The 21,423-nt window shown below is 34.9% G+C and overlaps 2 protein-coding genes across 2 annotated transcripts; one reads left to right on the plus strand and one right to left on the minus strand.

Annotated features, from left to right (window-relative positions):
- Positions 1 to 149: 149 nt before the first annotated feature.
- Positions 150 to 9,775, plus strand: LOC146145250 (GTP-binding protein 4-like). Its single transcript, XM_083389431.1, has 15 exons — positions 150 to 286; positions 1,411 to 1,581; positions 2,054 to 2,157; positions 2,931 to 3,066; positions 3,571 to 3,672; positions 3,980 to 4,072; positions 4,329 to 4,520; positions 4,710 to 4,830; positions 5,769 to 5,914; positions 6,055 to 6,229; positions 6,878 to 7,044; positions 7,555 to 7,653; positions 8,054 to 8,161; positions 9,166 to 9,300; positions 9,526 to 9,775. The coding sequence occupies exons 1-15, from the start codon at positions 239 to 241 to the stop codon at positions 9,676 to 9,678; spliced, it is 1,950 nt and encodes a 649-aa protein (XP_083245557.1). The 5' UTR covers positions 150 to 238; the 3' UTR covers positions 9,679 to 9,775.
- Positions 9,776 to 11,049: 1,274 nt separating this feature from the next.
- LOC146145251 (uncharacterized) lies at positions 11,050 to 19,376 on the minus strand. Its single transcript, XM_083390522.1, has 5 exons — positions 19,370 to 19,376; positions 18,244 to 18,366; positions 15,865 to 15,993; positions 13,960 to 14,079; positions 11,050 to 12,408 (listed from the first exon to the last, which is right to left on the minus strand). Exons 1-5 carry the CDS (start codon positions 19,374 to 19,376, stop codon positions 12,266 to 12,268), a joined length of 522 nt encoding a protein of 173 aa, XP_083246648.1. The 3' UTR covers positions 11,050 to 12,265.
- Between the last annotated feature and the right edge of the window lie 2,047 nt (positions 19,377 to 21,423).

The following is a 21,423-nucleotide window of genomic DNA, read 5'->3' on the forward strand; positions in this document are numbered from 1 at the left end:
AATGGCAGTTAATATTTTACATTGTACTATAAAAACAAAAAAACATTTAAATTTTAATTCTTTTAAATTAAACCTTTAATTTAGTCACGCAAACCCATTTAAAAAAACGAAAATTTATTTTCCATTTTTGTCAGTGTGACGTCATAGACAGAACAACGTGTGTTGCGTGGACTCGGTCTGCACGTTTTGTGTGATATCTAATTTAATAATTTAGCAATCGTTAGTTTATCATTGCATTATGTCTTTATACAATTTCAAGAAGATAACGGTGGTTCCTACGGCAAAAGTAAGTTACATATCTTCCTAAAGATTTGTTAATAAGATTTACTGAAACCTCTGTCCTTAAGAACCATCTTTGGAAAGTATGGCATGGCTGGGCGCTGGTCTAGAATCCTACCACAATTATGAAATCAACGCACAATATTTGGGTTAGGGTGCGAGATAGAGTTTGGGTGTGGGTGGGTGAAGTATTATAAAACCCAAATAATGTGCGTTGTGGTAGGATTCTAGACCAGCGCCCATAGTTGTTCTCGCGAATATACACGGTAAAAAATGGTGTGACGGCTGCACTGAAGGTTTTAAGTGCAACCCGCTTTTAGAACCTTGGAAAATCAAGCTGCTTGTTTGTTTTTTGGATGCAGGATGGGTTAGTCAAAGAAATACGCGCCAGTTTGCCTGGCATACTTTTACACAGAGTGAAAATCGGACAATGGTCTAGATTTCTACCATTTTTTAACAATAGCGAGACAAGTAATGTTAGAAATATAAACTCCCGGACGAAAATAGAAATATAAACTTCTGGAAGCAACTGGTATCAACAAAATTGCATGTTTTCATTAGGGCAGAGATCACTTGGATATAGAGGACCAGTGGTATGGGGAAATATTGATATCAACTTAAAATCATTATCATTTCACCAATTTAAAATTAAATACAAAACTACATTGCTCCAATTATTCTAACTTGCTATTTCACTACTTCAGTAATATTTGTTTTTTCTTTAGCATTAGTATTTGATATAGTTTACTTCCTGGTATATATTCATTTGTTTTTTTGTTTTTTTTCGACTGCTTCATTTATTGGTGTCGGGATGATCTTTTCAGAGTCTTACGAATAAATAATTTAAAAACTTATAATAATTTAAATAAATGGTATTAATATGTTTAAATAATTCTTGTGTTTGCTAATATATTTGTGAAAGGGGCACCTTGACTGGTAAACCTGTTGGTTGTATCGGTGCCTCCTGGCATATTAAATAATCGTATAGCTTTTGTTGTTGTATTAACGTTATGTGCCAAAATAATAAATTGAATTGAATTTTCAGCTTTACATGAAACTACTTGAGTACTTTGTACCAATTGTATTCTTTTTGTATCCATTACAAACAAATATAAACCACTTTCTTTGCAGGATTTTATTGATATTACACTATCAAAAACACAAAGGAAAACCCCCACAGTTATTCACAAGAGCTACCATATTAGCCGAATTCGCTCTTTCTATTGCCGCAAAGTCAAGTATACCCAGCAAAACTATCATGACAGACTGGCTATGATACTAACAGAATTTCCTAAACTGGAGGTTAGTTGAATGTGGTGCTATGGACCTTTTTCTCATTTTTAAGACTGCCAAATGTATACCATCTAATATGAAACTGTGGTGCCACACTGGAAACTTTGGATATTGTTCAACTACATAGGAGAAAACTTTCTGAAAGAGCAACTTGCCTGTATTTTTATAAAATTTTGTCGAAGTTTTGTTAAAATTTAAAATACAAATGTTTTGTATTTGTACTGAACATTTTGCATATTTTTCTAGTGCTTTAAATCTTAATTCTAATGATGGCTATTACCATTTAATTTTTTAAATTACTGTTGTGTTTTAAATAAGAAACATTGTTTAAATTATTCACATTTAAAAATATTAATTTGCTTACATAAAACATAATTGACTTGTGTATCTTAGCTGTTTTAATTTATATCTTAGCTGTTTTTTGATTTGCATAGTTGGTAATAGACTTAAAAGTATAATTTTTCCTATAATTTTTATTTAGGAAGTGCACCCCTTCTATGCTGATTTGATGAATGTTTTGTATGACAAAGACCACTACAAATTAGCCCTAGGACAAATAAACACTGCAAAGCATCTTATTGACAAGTAAGCAAGAAAAATTACTAAATTTATTTTAGAGAAAAATTAAATACAACGGTTTACTTGCATAATAATTCCATGATATGTGACCCAAAATAAGGACAACAGATAAACTATGATTTTCCCAAAAGGAACAACTTTTTTTATGGTGCCTTATATTAAAGCATATTTAAAATCTTCTTAATATGCAAATAAGCATAGTTTGACACTACTAAACTAGACTTCCTATCTAACATAGTAATGCTGCAAACATGCGGGTAACACTAATTTACGGAATGATGAATGGTCGGAACGCTCACAGTATTATTATTAAATATAATAACACTTGACCCACCCTAAAAAAAAATATATATATATACTCAAATATTGTGCATTGGTTTAATAATTGTTTTAACGGGGTAACACTTAAATTAGTGAGCGTTCCGACCATTCCGACAATTCATCATTCCGTAAATTAGTATTACCCCAAAAATACTGTCTGCTGAGTTGACCCTAGTCTCAAAGCTGGGTAACCCAATAAAATATTTGACTGTATGAATAGTTTTTGTTTATCGTTTGCTGCTTTTGTTTTTATTATCTTTGGTAAAAAATCAGAAACTATAAAAATACACATGAAATTTCCAATACTAAAGCACATAGTTTGTAAGATGTAAACCTTGTAGACAAATCTTTAAAGTAAGGATTATATGGCAGCCCTGATGAATAATTGACTTAAAAATTTTCTTCTTTTAGTTACAATATCACAAGATATGTATAGACCGGTTTGGTATGAATTACAGTGTTGGAAGAGACTATACTCGCTTGATGAAGTATGGAGACTCTCTCTATCGATGCAAAATGCTCAAGCGAGCTGCTCTTGGTCGAATGTGCACAATAATGAAGAGACAGAAACAAACCTTGGAATATCTTGAAGAAGTAATTGCTTTATTGTAATGTATATTCACAAAATCAAAGCCCATACAAGAGTATAGGAACTTTTGTATGTTCACTATAATCCTTTAAAAATGATGTTGAAAATGAGTAAAGAATTAGGTGAAATATTCAAAACGTGCCAGCTACTTCTGTATGGACTTTTTACATCTAGTTAAAGCTTCCAGTTTCCAGCCATATGCTCCAAAAGTCCAAAGTAATATACAATAAAAGTTCACTTAAAAAAAGTTGTGTTAAAATAAAACAAGCAAGCTCAACCTAGCAATTTGTGTTCATAATGCTGCCCTTAGATTTCAAAGAGTGACTTAATGGTGTTTATTGATTTGTTTGTAAAATAATACTGATCCATTTAGGGATAACCTTTTCCAGTAATACTTGTAAACTTGTGTTAAACCGTCTACCAACAAAATTGTTTCTGGGAAACTATTCATGTTATTGGTATATGCAGAAATGTTTGATGATTGTAACGGTAGATATTTGTTTTACCAGGTTCGGCAACATATGTCACGTTTGCCAAGCATAGACCCAAATACGCGAACCCTTATCATCAGCGGCTTTCCAAACGTTGGCAAATCAAGTTTGATTAACAAGGTACTAATATAAAATTCGAGTTACCCTGCTCGACTTTTTAAACAATTCCGCTATGGAAAAATTTACACCCATTAAATGACAGTTTTTATAAAATGTTGTCATTGTCATGTTGTAGGAATTACTATGTTATCTCTCATCATTTTGCATTTTTTACTAATGCTTTTTCACATCACTATTAATAAGTTTCTTATACAAACTTAGTTGCATAGTCATTTTGTGTTTTCAATAAAAAATATATATATAAAAATTGTTTTCAAGTTACCAAGAGCAGAGGTTTTATTTTGCCTTAAAACATATATGCTTTTAGCTAACAAGAGCAGAGGTTGAGGTCCAGCCCTATGCATTTACCACCAAGTCTTTGTTTGTTGGCCACATGGATTACAGATACCTTCGCTGGCAGGTAAATTTATTGTGTAACACATCCTGGATAAAATTAATGGACAAATAATATGATAATGTGGAGTCCAGGCTTCCTGCAAACAAATTGCTTTTGTTCGTTTACCTGTTAGTAGATATAAAAAGTTGGCAACAACTCTTAACTTTTTCTTACGTTGCCTTAAAAAATGAGCCTTGCTACTTTTGTTATAATTTTGTAAGTTGGTTAAAAGTAAAAAAAATCTTTTTTGTTTGTAATGCGATGGAAAATATTTCTAAAGGTGATTGACACCCCAGGAATATTGGATCACCCCCTGGAAGATCGGAATACAATAGAAATGCTCTCAATTACTGCTTTAGCCCATCTTCGTGCTGCTGTTGTTTATGTCATGGATGTCTCGGAACAGTGCGGCGAGTCTATTGAATCCCAACTTGCCTTATTTAATAACATCAGACCATTGTTTACCAACAAGGTACCAGTAAAGATATATAAAGATTAAGGAAACATTATCTTCTAATGAAAATTAATTATTTGTTTAGCTTTGGTTTCAATTGGTTTCCTTAATTTAAAAATTTTTGCTCTACAAACTAAATTTTACAACTAAAAATAAATCTAAAAAAACTATCGAAAATAAGTAAAAATATGTGTTATATTTGGACAGCCATTGTTTGTCATGGCCAACAAGACAGATATCACAGCAAAAGATGAACTCTCTGACGAACACAAAAATATTTTTGACACACTAGAAAGTGAAGGCATACCTGTACATTGGACTAGCACAGGTAAACAATACATTTTCCTTGGCTTATTACCCAAATCAAAACTTTTTTTATGAAATTATACAGGTAAACATGTTTAAGTTTTTTTTAGATTTTTTGTCTGTTTTATTGTCATGTAATGAGCCTTTAATACGAAAACGGCAAACTTGTTGTAATACAAAGTCATTATATATTCCCCTGTGTTGGTCAGTCTTAGTCTATCATTAGGATTCCATTATTTGATCCTTTAACTGAAAATTATTCTGGGCAAATGTGTGTAGTGCTTTTAACAATGGTCATGCATGATTTTTATTGATGTTTAAATGTGAAATAAAGATTGATAATCAGTTTTCTATTAAAAACCTTACTATAATCTATTTAAAACTTGGATGTTTACTGTGACTGCCTTGGAATTACAGTCTTTAAAAATCCCAGCAGAGTTTATTAAAAGGGTCAAGGATGATTCTCACGTCTTTTGAACATTGCTGATTGTTTTCAGATTTAAAACTCAACCCTTAAATAAATCATTTAAGTTGTAATCTATTTGTCACTATTGGCAAATATATATTATCTAATGGCTATATGCATATATATTTTTACTTTGGAACAAGTAAACATTTTAAATGCTACTTCATTTGCCTAAATAAAAAAAATTGCAAAATATCATAACTATTCCTGAAACTAAATAAATTGCCAATCCAGGTTAATAAAAAAGGTATCAACTTAGTTAAACTGAATATAGTCAATCTATAGTTTTTGTCAAGCTTTTTGCATAACACCTATCATTACCTTAATGAAAATTTGGTGGTATAGAGAAGGTTTAGGTTTCCCCCAGGCTTTACCTTTGTCGTTGTCTGGAAACTTGTAATGTTCAGTAAACATGAAATAACAGTCGGCCTATTTACCTAGCTTTAAATAATCATGAAATACTGGATTGTTTTTCTAAACTTGCTTTACCTTAGTGAGTGGAGCCGGTATCATGGAAATGCGTCAAGCTGCTTGTGACAAACTCTTGCTTCACCGTGTGGACGCCAAAATGAGGGGTAAAAAGGTTACAAATGTGCTCAACAGGCTAAGGGTTGCAACACCAAACAAAAGAGACAGCAAGGTATGTTTTGATAGAATTTTCGCTTTGGTTTGTTCTTAACATTTGATTACTTTACGTCAAAAGAGTTCTTTTATTTTTTAATAGGATAATATATTCTTTTAATTTTTTTTTTATTATTATATAATACTTTTTTTTTCTAGGAGCGACCTCCATGTATACCTGCCTCCGTACTGAAGAAGCGTGCTGCCATGGTAACGGGCGGAGATCCACAAATAGCGGAGGATGGAACAGTTGCCATGGATACAGAGGACCGAAAGAAAACCGAACGCGATCTTGAAATTGAAATGGATGACGAATATGTTTTGGACTTGCAGAGTACGATAGAATATTATAACTTACCTGTAATGTTAAGCCCTATATTATACCTTATCTTTGTATGGTGTTTTTAACGTGTACCCTCGGTACATAAAGTAGGAAACAACCTATCCGGTGGTTTGTTGGACAAGTCACTTATTTTATAACTCACCACATGTGTATAGCTAATCATACAAAACTCAGCACTTCTGGACTCTGTGTTCAAATGTTAGCGTTTTATTTGCGCTGTTTATCATTTGGCAAAAGTAACAGGATCAAAATGCTCCCGCATTAGTAGTATGTCATGAAAAGTCTCGAAATTTTTTGTGCCATTGGCGCATTGAAACATATGTCGCTAAAGTATGCCTTGTCTAAATTTATTAGTTTTAATCTATAGTCTTTTTATTTTTATACTGTTTGGTATATATGGTGGTTAACGCATTCTTGCTTTAATCATTCAACCAGGTGATCTCAGCTGGTATCTGCTGCCGAAACGTCGGTTTATAACTTCGTTTACACCAGAAGACCAATTTCTATCTATTAATATGTTGCCTGGTGTAGCTAACTCTATATGTGATCATTTCAATCAATCTTAACAATAAAAAAGATTGAAATTTTGAATCTTCACTATTTACGATCTTTTTCGAAATTCCTTTTTTTTTCTTGAAGAATGGTGGGACCTTAAAAACCCCGACGAGAGCCACGACACAATCCCGGAGGTGTGGATGGGCAAGAACATCGCTGACTACATCGATCCGGAAGTCTTCCAGAGACTCCAGGACCTGGAAAAGGAGGAAGAGTTGCGAGAAGAGGCGGGATTCTACGAAGAGGAAGAGGTTTTTACAGAAATTTTAAGCCAAAACGAAACATACATAAGTTAATGAAATAATAAAGTAATGTTTTTGTTAATATCAGAATATAAGCCTGCTCTGACATTTATAATTGTTGATCTTTTTTTCCATATCGTAAGATCCAAGCAAAACCACCCAGGTTGTAAAAAACATCTAAAACAACTTTATTTCAAGGGCAGAATTAATAGAATCTATTTAGAAATCTATTTGAATAAGAAGCAGAACTGACGATGTTAACTATATAAGATTCTGCTCTTGTTAAATAAAGTTGTTGTAGATCTTTTTTACAACCTTTGTTTTTTTTTGGTTAAAAACATACATAACGTTTGGTTGTAAGAAAAAAGTTCACACAAACCCCAATTTACAACGTTCGTACTAAATTGCCATAAACTCCGGTAAAGATAAATTCTGTTTCGCCCAAAGTTTTAAAAGCGGATTATTTTTTAAATAAAAGTAAAATTAAGTTACAAACCAAACATTCATACTTGTATATAGGAAATTGAGGATGACGAAACGAAAGAAATTCGCAAACTCGCCGCACAAATTCGCGAAAAGAAGGCCATTCGAATGGCAGAAAGCCATCTTCGGCGGAAAGTAAGTATGCCGATTGGGACGCATAATATTTTTCCGAATTGTCACGAACTAGCCAGTTGATTTGCCCAGTTGAAACGATCGTTGTACCAGCAAAATAATATTGTTTTGACAAACAACTATATTGCTAGTAATGGTAAAATGTTGACTTTTTTCAACTCTACTTTTTTCTATGTTACCATTCAAGATAAACTAAAAACCTAGTTTTGTGTACAGAATAAAAGAAAAAAAAATGCTTTTGATTCGTAAAAAACGTCAATTTTGCTTTTCCAATCGCATTTTAATGAAACAGCTGTAGTGTATACTTTATCTAAGCTTATTGAATGTCTTAAGTTCTAGCATTCTGCTCATAAATGTTAGTTCCACAGCTTCCACTACAATCGCTATCTCTGTTGATGTGTAGGTAAAGAAACCACGACTCCCCAGCAAGACGGCTTCACAAAACAAAACGTCAAAGGATATGACAAATGACTTGGGAAAACTCGGAGTCGACCTGGCTGGCCAAAATAAGGTCCGTCAAACCATCTTGACGTATATATTGGTTAAATAACTAAATCGAACACAATAACCTTCATAATAATTTTAAAGCTGTAGTTTTTAAAGTTCTGTTTTAAATGTGTTTTTTTTGCAAAACTTACTAGCTGAACGCATGTGCGCTATTGATGTTAAATTTCAACGTGAAAAGTTTTCATAAAAGCACTGCAAACTTTTAGTAAGATTTACAAATGCAAACAGTGATATTTATGTTTTAAAACGAAGGATACGTGATTGTGGCGACGCGCCGCATAACTCCACTCAATACAAATAGCTATATTTAAACAATTCTGTGCATTGTAGTTTAGGCTGTTTCCATCTGTAAATGATTAAGATAGTTGTAAATTGTAGTGTCGTTATCGTCTTAGTTACGTATTAATGTTTTGTTTTATAATCCACCAGACATTAATCAAGTCCAATCGTTCTTAAAAACTAAACTAGATCAGGGGTGTCCAACTCAAACATGCCGTTGTGCCAATTTTTATCTTATAACGTCTTCCAGGGCCAAAGTTTCGTAACTAATGCTTTCTAATATTAAAAGCGCTTTTTTCCAAAAATAAAAGCGTTTATTTATAAATGAAAAACATTTGTTTATTCAATCAAGTAAAACATTCATAACAATTGACCAAAACTACTTCTTTGCAAACGTTTGTTTTCCGCCAAACTTAGAAGCTACATTGGCCTTAAGTGTTGTAGTAGCAATGCGCATTACTTGCATCTTAAGTGTCCGTCGGTGAGCTGAATTATATAATTATGTGAATGGTAGCCTCCACAGTGATTGTTTTATATTGTTAATGAACAACGGCAATTGGCTGAATAATATATTTAGTGTTTTTCGACAATTGGCTAAATAACAAATTTAGTATTTTGGGGGTGCTTGCGTTCCAGTTTTTATTAGGTGGGTGGCACGCGTGCCGAGTGTTGTACACCCCTGAACTAGATCAACTCCCGCTAACCTCACTCTTTCCATTCTTCCTCCAGGCACACTTCCGCTCCAGAAGCAAGACGCGAACGGCTCTCAAGCGCAAGCGCGACGTTTCCATGGATACCACCAGCCAATCACGCACGCGCAGCCAATCACGCAATCGCGACCAGAGTGGGGTCAGGGACCCGCAGGTACGTGTTTTTTTCTTGAAGTGTGCCGATTTTCTGTGTTTTCCTTTACTTTTGGTTGGAAAATTGTGCCATTTGCGCTGTGCTCTTTAAAAGAATGCTAGTTAACCGCATTGCGCATATCTAAAATGTTTCTCGTAAACAAATTCCAATAAAAGTTTTTTACTATCAAAATATATCAAAAAAACGATTTTAAATATGATTAATTCCCGTCTTTTTTCTATCCAGATGCAACAGAAGGCACGCAAACTCGCCAAGCTCTCTCAGCGAAAGATGATCCGCATGGGCAAGGCTGGCGAGTCGGACAGGCACATTCCCACCGCCAAGCCACGCCATCTTATGACCGGCAAGCGCGGTATTGGAAAGACCGACCGACGATAAACTGCCTCATTACGACGATGACGCCTGCTGGCTGGCAGCCTCTTGCTTGCATTCGTTTTTCGTCAACGCATTTGGGTGGAATAAACAGCTTGGGAAACCGAGATTTGATTACTGTTGATTGTGGCTAAAATACGTTGGTTGACTGTTGGGAATGTCCCGAATCAATAAGTTGTCCAGTAAATCAAAAAGTTTTTCCCTTGTGATTCTTAGTAGATATTTTAGATTCGATCTTAACTTTTATTTCGGAATTTAATCACCTGAACGATTTGTTTGAGGCATGGTACCCTTTCAAACTTCATTTTTTCGATTCTAACTGCATAAATTAAAAAAAGTACAATTGCGTTAAAACTATAGGCAACAAAATGCAGGACTGTTAAAGGCGTCCTGTGTAGATATAGTCGTAATGTTGAAAAAAATTATTAAATAACTGCCGAAAATTCTTCTTTCAGTATAAAAGCTGAGCATATGGTATCTTTCAAAGGACCGTTGAATTTTCTTTCAAACAGAGAAATATGGTAGCACCAAATTAGAAGACGCGCAGGACCTCCGTAGGTCCTTATAAAGGCTGGTTCACACTAGACGCGTCTAGAGTTAACGTAAAACGTTTGTTAAATACGCTTTCGGTTGCGGAAAAGTTGAAATATTTCAACTTTGACGCTTTCGGTTAGAAGCGAGGAAATTTGCCGTTAACGCTGGCAACGCGTTGTGTGAACTGGGCGACGTTGACGCTAACGCTAGACATTAACGCGTCTAGTGTGAACCAGCCTTAACACTACAGTTTTAACCCTGCAAACACCCGATCCGTTAGAAATTATTGCATTTATAAGCAAAAAGGTGTACGACAATTAATTAGTGCATCCAAAGGATCAAAAAGTCCGACTTTTAGACTTTGAGGTCTCGGACAAGGCACTAATTTGACTTAACAATGTGTTAAGAGTAAATTTGATAATAATTTGTGACAATCCCATATAGGCCTACCATCGACGAGAAACTTATCTTATGCCCACCTTTTTTTTCAGCGTTCAAATAATTATTACATTAATGCACATTAATTGGGTTAGGGTTCGGGTTAGCATTTGTGTTAAGGTGGGTCAAGTGTTATTAATTCTCTCACACTTTTTGTAATCTTTTGTGAATTTTGAGCAATATTTTCAATATAACTATGCCGGAAGTTTACCTAAAGGTCCAAATTAGTGCATTGCCACGACCTCAAGGTCTAAAAGTCTGGACTTTTCTGCCATTGGATGCCCTAATTGTCGTAAACCTATTTACTTAGAAATGCACTAATTTCTAACGGATCGGGTGCTGTAAATATATCTTGGCTACGAATTACTTGTAAAAGCACAGCAAATGTAAAAAGTTAAGTAGATTTTCAAATTAACGGTTTATTTACATCTATGTCAAATTAACGGTTTATTTACATTTATGAAAGCATTAAAAATAAACCCATAACACAGTTGTTTCAAACCTTAACAGAAAGACGGCTATAGTCGGCTACGTTTCGAACAAGAAATGAGGCACATTCAATGACTTCACGAGGCGGTATTTTTTACAAATTGGATTACAAATGGGAACTGTTTACAAAATGTAGATTTGCGATGTTTTTACGGTTAGGAGGTGTTTTATTGACATTTAGTTGCAGTTAAAATACAGGTAGCATTGGTTAACGAATTACTTTTATTTTAGCCTACAGTATGCGCTGCTCTGTAGTACAGCTTGTTAATGCTAAAGCAAAATAGGTCGAGTAATTTGAACGCATTTTAACAAAAAATACCTTTCGATACGTAGGCTACTTGTATTAATTATCATAAGGTAATGTGACTGGATTATATTTCAATGAAAAATGATTAGCTGAATAGACGAAAAAAAAGTCAATCGAAAGTAAAAGAATCGACAGTTCTGAAGTAAAGTATACCCTATGCCTGTGAATTATTATTTAGGGTTTTTTTGTATTAGGTATTATAAATAACTAAACTCGTTGCATGAATAGGATGAAGATTTCTACAATGAACAGTTTGGAAGAAAACGCAAAAAATAGCATTTAGTATTGGTTACGTGACCTTAAAATTAAACAAAGGTTGTTATTTTTTAAGCACATGATTTACAGCCACATTTGGTTAGTTTGCAACACCAGTCATCTTAGAAAGACACAAATTTTATTTGACAATATATGATAGACTTACTATGTGTAGGGATGTCCGATAATTGACATTTATTCCGAAACCGTTACTCGATTTTGGAGAAAAAAAGTATCAGTATCCAATCCAAAATTACGTGATTATAAGCTTAGACAAGCAAATTAGATGTAATTTAAACGTTTAAATGTTTTTCCTCTGAAATGTGCAGCGTTATGAAGTATAGTTACCTCAAGGTTGAGTTATTAACCTACTATTTTTTATTAATTTGTTCAAATAAAATCACAGTGATAAAAGGCAAGTCATTGGCATGATATCTGTATTAATTTACTATCGGGTGAGCACCGCTACCCCCATAGTACCGATGCAACCACCCTTCATCGGGTATCGGCTCCGATACGACGTTATCTGACACCCCTACCTAAATATAAAACTAAAATAAGTGTCGGACATTAGTAAGGCTGCCAAATAAAAATCACAGCGTTATAAAGTCCAAGTAAGACCATGAGGCCAGACTTAGAGGATTGATGAGTGAACGCTTTGTTGGGGTCGCCAGTGGGATCTGTTGGCTGTTCTTCGCCTTGGTTCAGTTTTTCTGCAAAAAAATAACCTTTTTGTTAATTTTAGTACCAAATTAAGGGAAGAGTCTTATTTAGGTAAAGTTATTTGTCAAACATTAATAGTGCTCATACTTTTACACCAAACTTGTATCGTCACATTGACCTATAGGCCTACTAAAGGACGATACCACTACCAAACAGGTTTGTGATATTATCTTGGTACAGAATCAGAGTTTGATCTAAACTTTTAGTTGTGGGACACGAAAGATTTTAGGGAATACGTAAAAAATTTACATTATAACGTGACGTTATCAATCAAATAAAACTAGGAAATCTGCTGTGTCCTCGGTAAAACTAGTGAGCAAAACATAAATTGTATCTAAATACAGTAAAGAAGATGGCGACAAAGCGTTTGCTAATATATGCGTTTTATTTGGTTTTAATTAAAAAATTTCAAATTAAAAGACAGGCGTGACGCATTGTGCACACAAAAACATCGCGCATTGCTGGATGTAATGGCTTTCATCAAGATTGTTTTGGCCCACAAGTGGTCCATTGGTTTCACAGCTGTAAAGTACTATACAAAACCACGTACAACTTAGCTTGAAGGGCAACAAAGCTTACAGAGCGTTTATTTGCAAAACTTAACCTACTATTTGGAGAGTTTTTTTCTATATTACAAAGAAATAAATTCGCGTACGCCAGAGGTTCCTTAAACTGTGCGTGAAAATAATATTATCTCTTGACATGTGCGTTCGAAATCATTGTCGCGGAAAAAATCAACAGCCGTTGAATAATTTTCTGTTATCAACGAACAAATGAACAAAAATTATTGAATTTCCTCTGTGTGGCGTCGCAAGGAAAAAAACGTTTGGAAACCATTGGCGTACGCCAGCAGATAACTTTAACTAAAAGTAATTTGACAGATATGGAAAACTTTATAGAGAGAGAGTATAACTCCATGCGACACTATAGCCTTTTTTACAGTAGACAACTATTCCATTTAAGTACCAATTTACAATAGAGATATTACGCTTTCCTTTTTGTGGACCACATAGCTATGGAGGATATTCTGTTTGAATAATATTGGATTATTTTACGGAGTTCGAATAGTGCCCCGCTTTTATTTCCTGGGGAAGTCTGATTTTCAGGGCGGTAAATAAACTATACTAAAATAATCAAACCACTATTTAGTGGTTACCTGCTACTTGCTACCTACCTACTACTTATTACCTAACCAGCTATACTTCTGTCATGCGCAGTTTTAACTCGGGCACTAATTTCATGGGGATAACTGCATCCTATAGCGGAGACAGGTTGCCAAGAAGACTGTGCTCAGACCACTAGTACGTTAACAAAATTCAACAAAATAAACGAAATAAACTACGTATAGTGTTCTTAAGATTACTTCTTTATGATGCCATGTTTAGATGTAAGTTTATGTCTTTACGTTTTGGCGTAACTTTGTGTCGTTATATATCTTATTTTAACTAATTAAATTCAAAACAATTACTTTTTGTCATCTCTAAAAATATTGTCATGGCTTAGTTACACGACCGACGTCACCCTACCTAAATAATACTTACCAAGACATTCGGTTCCAGTCCATTGACCACCATTGCGACATGAGCAATTATAGCTACCGTCATTGTTAGTACAATTTGCGTCTGCGCCGCAAATGTTCGGGTCCACACATTCATCATTATCTAGTAGGGTGGAGTGAAAAATCATTTTTCTTCCAAATCAAAATTGAGGGGGTCTAAAATGCTGACAAAACATTACCTCCCCCCAAAGGTCACGCAGGAGTCAAAATAGCCAAATCGGCCATAACTATTTTATTTGATGTTCTAGATAGTTGGTTAGTGGCTCAAAAGATGCAGAACATACATATTTCTATTCAATATAATAGAATTTTTTCTTCTAAAAGGAGCAGAAATCCATGAAGTTTACACAAAACTAAATTTTGTCAAAATTTTTGAAATGATTAAAAAATGTTGCATTAAAAATCTAAATATACTGCAAACATCACACATTAATAACCAACCAATCACAATACTGATATTGGACACTATACTGTTCTTAAACAAATTGGTTGTTAATATGGAAATATGACATGAGTTTTCTCTATTTAAGTTTTTGCCGATTCAGCCTCGTCTTGCAGATCCAGCAACAGATGATAATGGAGCTTCTGTTATTAGCTTGACATGACGCTTGAATGCTTGATTGAGACAAGGGTGGCCTAAACTGAGAGATATTTTTGTTATTGCTTTAATTAAAAGTAAAAGAGAGTTTTGATGACAGGAGGTTGCTGTAACGGTATATCCATTGAACTCCATGAAATCATCTGTTCGTATGACTTCGTCTTTTCGTTTATTTTGCAATGACAAAACGTGGAAGATCACGACCAGTGTTAGTGTCATCTGATTTGGACTCATTTTCTGGTTCAATAACATTACCTGTACCTTCAAAATCCTCATGGACTACTCCGAATAGCTTGTATTTGACTGACACCAAAGTGACGACTGTCTTCCTGTCCATCCTCAACATCCCCACAAGGATGTTTTCGGTTATGTTATGAAACTGTTGTGCACTACCGATCACATTGAAAATATTTTTTGATCCATCAGTTACCTTACACATCTTTTTTAATTTCGAAGCCGTAAAACTAACCATTTTATACAGAATTCATAAAACTAAACATTTTATACAGAAAAAGAGTAATAAGTGTAGAAAATTTTTTTTTTCTAAAGCATGTTATCTTTAGAGTCTAAATGCCAGTGTTATCCACCTAGACTGGCAGATTGGACCGTTTTTAAATATGATAGGTACAGAACGATTTCCAAATAAACAAGTTAGATACAAATAGCTTGGAATATTGCAAAGAAATGCCTTTCGCCCAGGCCGAAAAACATCCATGTAGGGATGTTGAGGATGGACAGGAAGACAGTCGTCACTTTGGTGTCAGCCAAATACAAGCTATTCGGGGTAGTTCAGGCAGTTTCAAGATGACTGTCGATGAGGATTTTGAAGGTATGTCTTTTATATTAAAGGCAATAACAAAAACACAAAAACAGGCCACCCTTGTCTCAATCAAGCATTCAAGCGTCATGTCAAGCTCCATCATCTGTTGCTGGATTTGCAAGACGAGGCTGAATCGGCAAAAACTTAAATAGAGAATACTCATGCCATATTTCCATACAAAGAACCAATTTGTTTAAGAACAGTACTTTTATCTGTTGGTTAAGTATGATGACGATAGAAATTCTACGAAATTTAAACAAACACAACTATTCAAACAGCTATATATATAACTATCACTGATACAAACATTATTGAGTAAATTATCGTGTATGCTGTTGTATCTGTGGACATCTTATCACTTGGGATTTGTTATAACTATATCACATCAGTTGAAATCTAAAACGTCTGGTCAATCACACAGCTTATGATATAACCGTTGCTGCGTATTTGCTTGAAAACGTGAAAAATACCTATGCACCGCCCTTCTTTCTCGTCGAAGCCGTTAATGCAGTCGCACCGATAACCCCCAATAGTATTTACGCATTTGGTGTTGTCGTTTCGGCAGTACGAGATTGTATCGGGAGAGCATTCATCGATATCTGCAATAGAAGAGCATCCATCAATATTTACAATGGGTCAATCCGTACGACCTTGCATTTGCTAGCGGACGAGGCATATAGGGAATAAAAAGCAAACAAAATATAATTTACTCAATATAACACTTCTTAAAGGCAATGGTTTGTTAAGTATTGTTTACGCAACAAGATCGTTTCCCATACATTCTAAGGTTCGTTGCCTCATATAAATCTAAGCTTTCCTGTCATCTTAAATTAGTCGAAAAAATAAAATAAACCGTGTCAATTTGGCCTGGCTATTTATACGTTTAATAAATATTGTATAAGTGTTCGGCACCAGCAATAGACTGGGCCACGTCCCTATTGGAGGCGTGAAGGACTCCAAGGGGACGCAATAAACTCACTGGCAAAAAAAAACTTTTTTTATCATACCAAGTTTGTTTTAATTTTTGAAACGATTTTTTTGGTTGACACCAGGACTGCGGAGTCTTTGTTTTGCTGAAGTCGGACTCAGGACTCGGGACTCGAGTAAGACCAGGTAAAACTACCCGAGTCCCGAGTCCGATATGCGCAGTAAGAAATTTTAAAACTAATATGGCCGCCAACTGGAAATTGTAACGGTTGAATAGCATATGGCGGAATACTTTCCAACCATGTATTGTGAGTGAATGAATTACACAACACCCCTGAATATTCCACGTTATTTTATTTACGTAAATTGGCGGAATACAGGCTGTAGAGTCCGGGACGGACTCGGGACTCGACAAAATCACACATTTGACCGGAGTCGGGCTCGGGAGTCGGGAGTCGGACACGGGTTTAGTTTTTTGGCCGGAGTCGGACTCGAGAGTCGGACTCGGGTTATTTTTAAGCGACTCCGCAGCCCTGGTTGAAACACATTGTTTTTTTTTAATAATTTAAAATACTCTCTTCAGTGCTATAACTTATATTTTCTCGTTGTCATATTTAGAAACATGTGACCTAAATGTGATAGGATATACTCACTGTACAATACACACTGTACACTGCTGTCAGATGAGATATTTCAGATTGCACTACTTATTGCACCAGGCCATGCCTCCCTTAAAATATGTTTTTAGTCCACTTAAACTACTCCATATTGCAAAAAAACACGCGTTTTCATATTTTACCCGTAAAACTTTTCAACTTTAAGGCATCGTGTTTTGTCGCGCCGTATAAAAACGTCTAATAGAATAGCAATTTCTGCCATAATAATAAATGCCATGATATCGATTAATATGTGATGTCTGTTTTTAATTAAAAGTTTTGCCAATTTTACTAAAAAAGGCTTGGTTATAGACTTAATGTGCATATTTACCCACGAGTTTGGTTAAAAACAGCAGTTGTCTTCAAGATTGCTGGTTTCAACCTTACGTTATGCAAATTTTAAACATTATCTTTAAAATTGATCAAGCCAAACAAAATGTTTTGATCTACCACGGGCCGTTTACAGTGTAACAAAGCTTCCTTTTACCTTATTGTGTTTTTACGTTGTTAAGGGCCCAGAAACATTTGAGGTGCTCACAATTAGAAACCCTGTATTAGACATGAATTGGACACTTACACGTTCCATTCAGTTTGAGTCAAATTGAAATAAACTAATTTCTACACCTGATAAAGGTCACGTTACTACAAAAATAAAAATCCTGCATTATACAACATTTATAAAAAAATTAAATGTTGTGTTTTCACTATTATTGGTTGTCATTCAAGACCAATCACATAACATTTTGTGTATGCGAACTGATGAGGCTATGGAACGAGCACAAAAACATGTAGCCAACAATTTATACTATAATAATCAGCTTCCATATTAAGCGTATTGGACTTGGTATACCTTTAAACTACTCTTTGGTATTTTGACAATTGTGTTTATTCTAAAAGTATTTCAAAGGTAAAACATTTGTTAATAGTACGTAACATAGATTTCTTAAAAAAAATAAATAGAAAAATGAGTTCCTTATACTTTTCTTGCAGTAATAACGATTGATATTACTCGGAAAAAGTAAATATAAACCGGCTCCACATATGGTCTAGCAGCGAACCGGTTGCGGGGCAGTATTATAAAATATTTTAACCCATTTCCCTCGCACCGATTATCGTGCGTAGCCCCCCGTTTTTCGTTTTAATAATTATACTGAGGCGGCCAAGAAATAAAATAGGCATTTTAGGAACTTTGACTAATTGTAAGTGAAAGTTTTGTCGAGCAATGTTGAAAAACTCTTAGATAGTATCTATTTGTTTAAGCTATACCTGAACACGAGGTTCCGCTTCCAGTGTATCCCGCCTTGCATGCACAAGTGTAACTGCCATCGGTGTTATTACACGACGCCTTTGGGTGACAACGGTTCGTACCGTCAGAGCATTCGTCCACGTCTAAAACCAAGGGACGATAGGGTTCGGTTCGGGTAATGACCGTCGCACACGTAACACATAAATAGCCAAGTAAACATTTTTGACACTCATCTCGGCTAACTTGATTAACAAATCAGACGTGTCTACGCTGTTTGAAAAATGGATTCTTCCAGTTGTTACGATGTCAATTTGAAACAAAAGGCGAAATTTATAAAGCATAGTATAACTTGAAACTTAGCTAAAACAACTCCACATTCTGAAAACATTGAATGTTTTTATACCTATGGGGAAACACAGACCAGACCGCGCACAATAAGAAGGAATGTTGTTGACTTACATATAACGTCATGTTGCGCAAATCCAAACTCGCTCTGTCGCAACCGAATTGTTAGCGTTCACCTTATGATACTCTATCTTCTATTGTATTACATTATGGTGCAATAAAGGGTCTATTAAATGGGGGCGTGAAGGGTTTGCAAGCGGGGGGCGAAAAACCATCCAAAAAAAACTTTTGACACACATTGTTTTTTTTAAATAATTTAATATACTCTCTTCAGAGCTATAACTTATATTTTCTCGTTGTCATATTTAGAAACATGTGACCTAAATGTGATAGGATATACTCACTATACTGTACGCACTGTACACTGCTGTCAGATGAGAGATTTCAGATTCCACTACTTATTGCACCAGGCCATGCCCCCCCTTAAAATATGTTTTTGGTCCACTTAAACTAGCCTACTCCATATTGCAAAAAAACACGCGTTTTTATATTTGTGTTATTGCCTGTAAAAGTTTTCAACATAAAGGCATCGTGTTTTGTCGCGCCGTATAAAAACGTCTAATAGAATTGCAATTTCTGCCATAACAATAAATGCCATGATATCGATTAAGTGATGTCTGTTTTTAAATTAAAAGTTTTGCAAATTTTACCACAATAAGGCTTGATTATAGACTTAACGTGCATATTTACCCACGAATTTGGTCAAAAGAAGCAGTTGCCTTTAAGATTGGTGGTTTTAACCAGGCATTATGCAAGTTTTAAACATTATCTATAAAATTAATCATGCCAAACAAAATGATTTGATCCACCACGGGCCGTTTACAGTGTAATAAAGCTTCCTTTTACCTTATTGCAGTGCTTCTTAAACTTTTTTAGTTTTGTTCAACCCTAGCATCTATATATCCAGATTTCATTCACCCTTGTTTTATGATAAGATAAAACTATCCCGTCTATATATAACAGCACAAAATGGCTTAGATTGTTTCGATTTTTGTTAGGATCAACTCAAGCTAAGTTTTACCATTGCAAAAAATATGAAGCTACAAAAGTACAAAACACAGTCACCAAATTTGTTTACCGTACTAGAAAACACCAAAAAACAATAGTTCAGTAGTCGATTTACTGTAGAGATATCATCCATTTCTGACGGTTCACCCTTATTCACCCCTTTTGGTTGGTTAACCCCCGCAAAAATTGTATTCACCCTGGGGTGAACCATTCATCAGTTTAAGAAACACTGCCTTATTGTGTATTTACGTTGTTAAGCGCCCAGAAACATTTGTGGCGCTCACAATTAGAAACCCTGTATTAGACACGTATTGAACACTTACACGTTGCATTTAGTTTGAGTTAAATTGAAATAAACCAATTGCTACACCTGATAAAGGTCACGTTACTACCAAAATAAAAAATCTGCATTATACAACATTTAGAAAAAAATTAAATGTTGTGTTTTTACTTTTATTGGTTGTCATTCAAGACCAACCATATAAGATTTGTGTAAGCGAACTGATGAGGCTATGGAACGAGCACAAAAACATGTAGCCAACAATTTATACTATAATAATCAGCTTCCATATTAAGCGTATTGGACTTGGTATACCTTTAAACTACTCTTTGGTATTTTGACAATTGTGTTTATTCTAAAAGTATTTCAAAGGTAAAACATTTGTTAATAGTACGTAACATAGATTTCTTAAAAAAAAATATATAGAAAAATGAGTTCCTTATACTTTTCTTGCAGTAATAACGATTGATATTACTCGGAAAAAGTAAATATAAACCGGCTCCACATATGGTCTAGCAGTGAACCGGTTGCGGGGCAGTATTATAAAATATTTTAACCCATTTCCCTCGCACCGATTATCGTGCGTAGCCCCCCGTTTTTCGTTTTAATAATTATACTGAGGCGGCCAAGAAATAAAATAGGCATTTTAGGAACTTTGACTAATTGTAAGTGAAAGTTTTGTCGAGCAATGTTGAAAAACTCTTAGATAGTATCTATTTGTTTAAGCTATACCTGTACAAGAGGTTCCGCTTCCAGTGTATCCCGCCTTGCATGCACAAGTGTAACTGCCATCGTTGTTACTACACGACGCCTTTGGGTGACAACGGTTAGTGCCGTCAGAGCATTCGTCCACATCTAAAAACAAGGGACGATAGGATTCGGTTCGGATAATGACAGTTGCACACGTAACACATAAATAGCCAAGTAAACATATTTTGCACACATCTTGGATAAATTTGTTAACAAAACAGACGTGTCTACGCTGTTTGAAAAATGGATTCTTCCAGTTGTTGCGATGTAAATTTGTAACAAAAGGCGAAATTTATGAAGCATAGTGTAACTTGAAAGTTAGCTAAAACAACTCCACATTCTAAAACATTGAACGTTTTTATACCTACACCGGCCGCGCACAATAAGAACGAATGTTGTAAACCAGGGGTCGGCAACCCCTGGCACGCGTGCCGCTTGTGGCACGCAAGATGATTTTGCATGGCACGTCAATTGATTTAACGCGCACGTTATATCACCTTAAGAAAGTGCAACCATTACATCACTACCACATCATTAACATTACTATTACATCACTAACACTATCGCTAACTAAATGGTTGTACACATTGCCAGTTAGTGTCACAAATAAGTGTCTTAACTGTATTGTATTTAATATTATTTTTTGTGGGCGTAACTTGTTGTTTACCACTAACCGTTCGTATTACGTCACAATGCCACAACTTTGGCGTAACGTTTACTATGTTAAAGCAGGGCATTCTACATCAGTGGTTCTTCA

This window comes from Ascidiella aspersa, chromosome 5 (genome assembly GCF_963924565.1).
Source record: "Ascidiella aspersa chromosome 5, kaAscAspe10.2, whole genome shotgun sequence".
NCBI classification, from domain to species: domain Eukaryota; kingdom Metazoa; phylum Chordata; class Ascidiacea; order Phlebobranchia; family Ascidiidae; genus Ascidiella; species Ascidiella aspersa.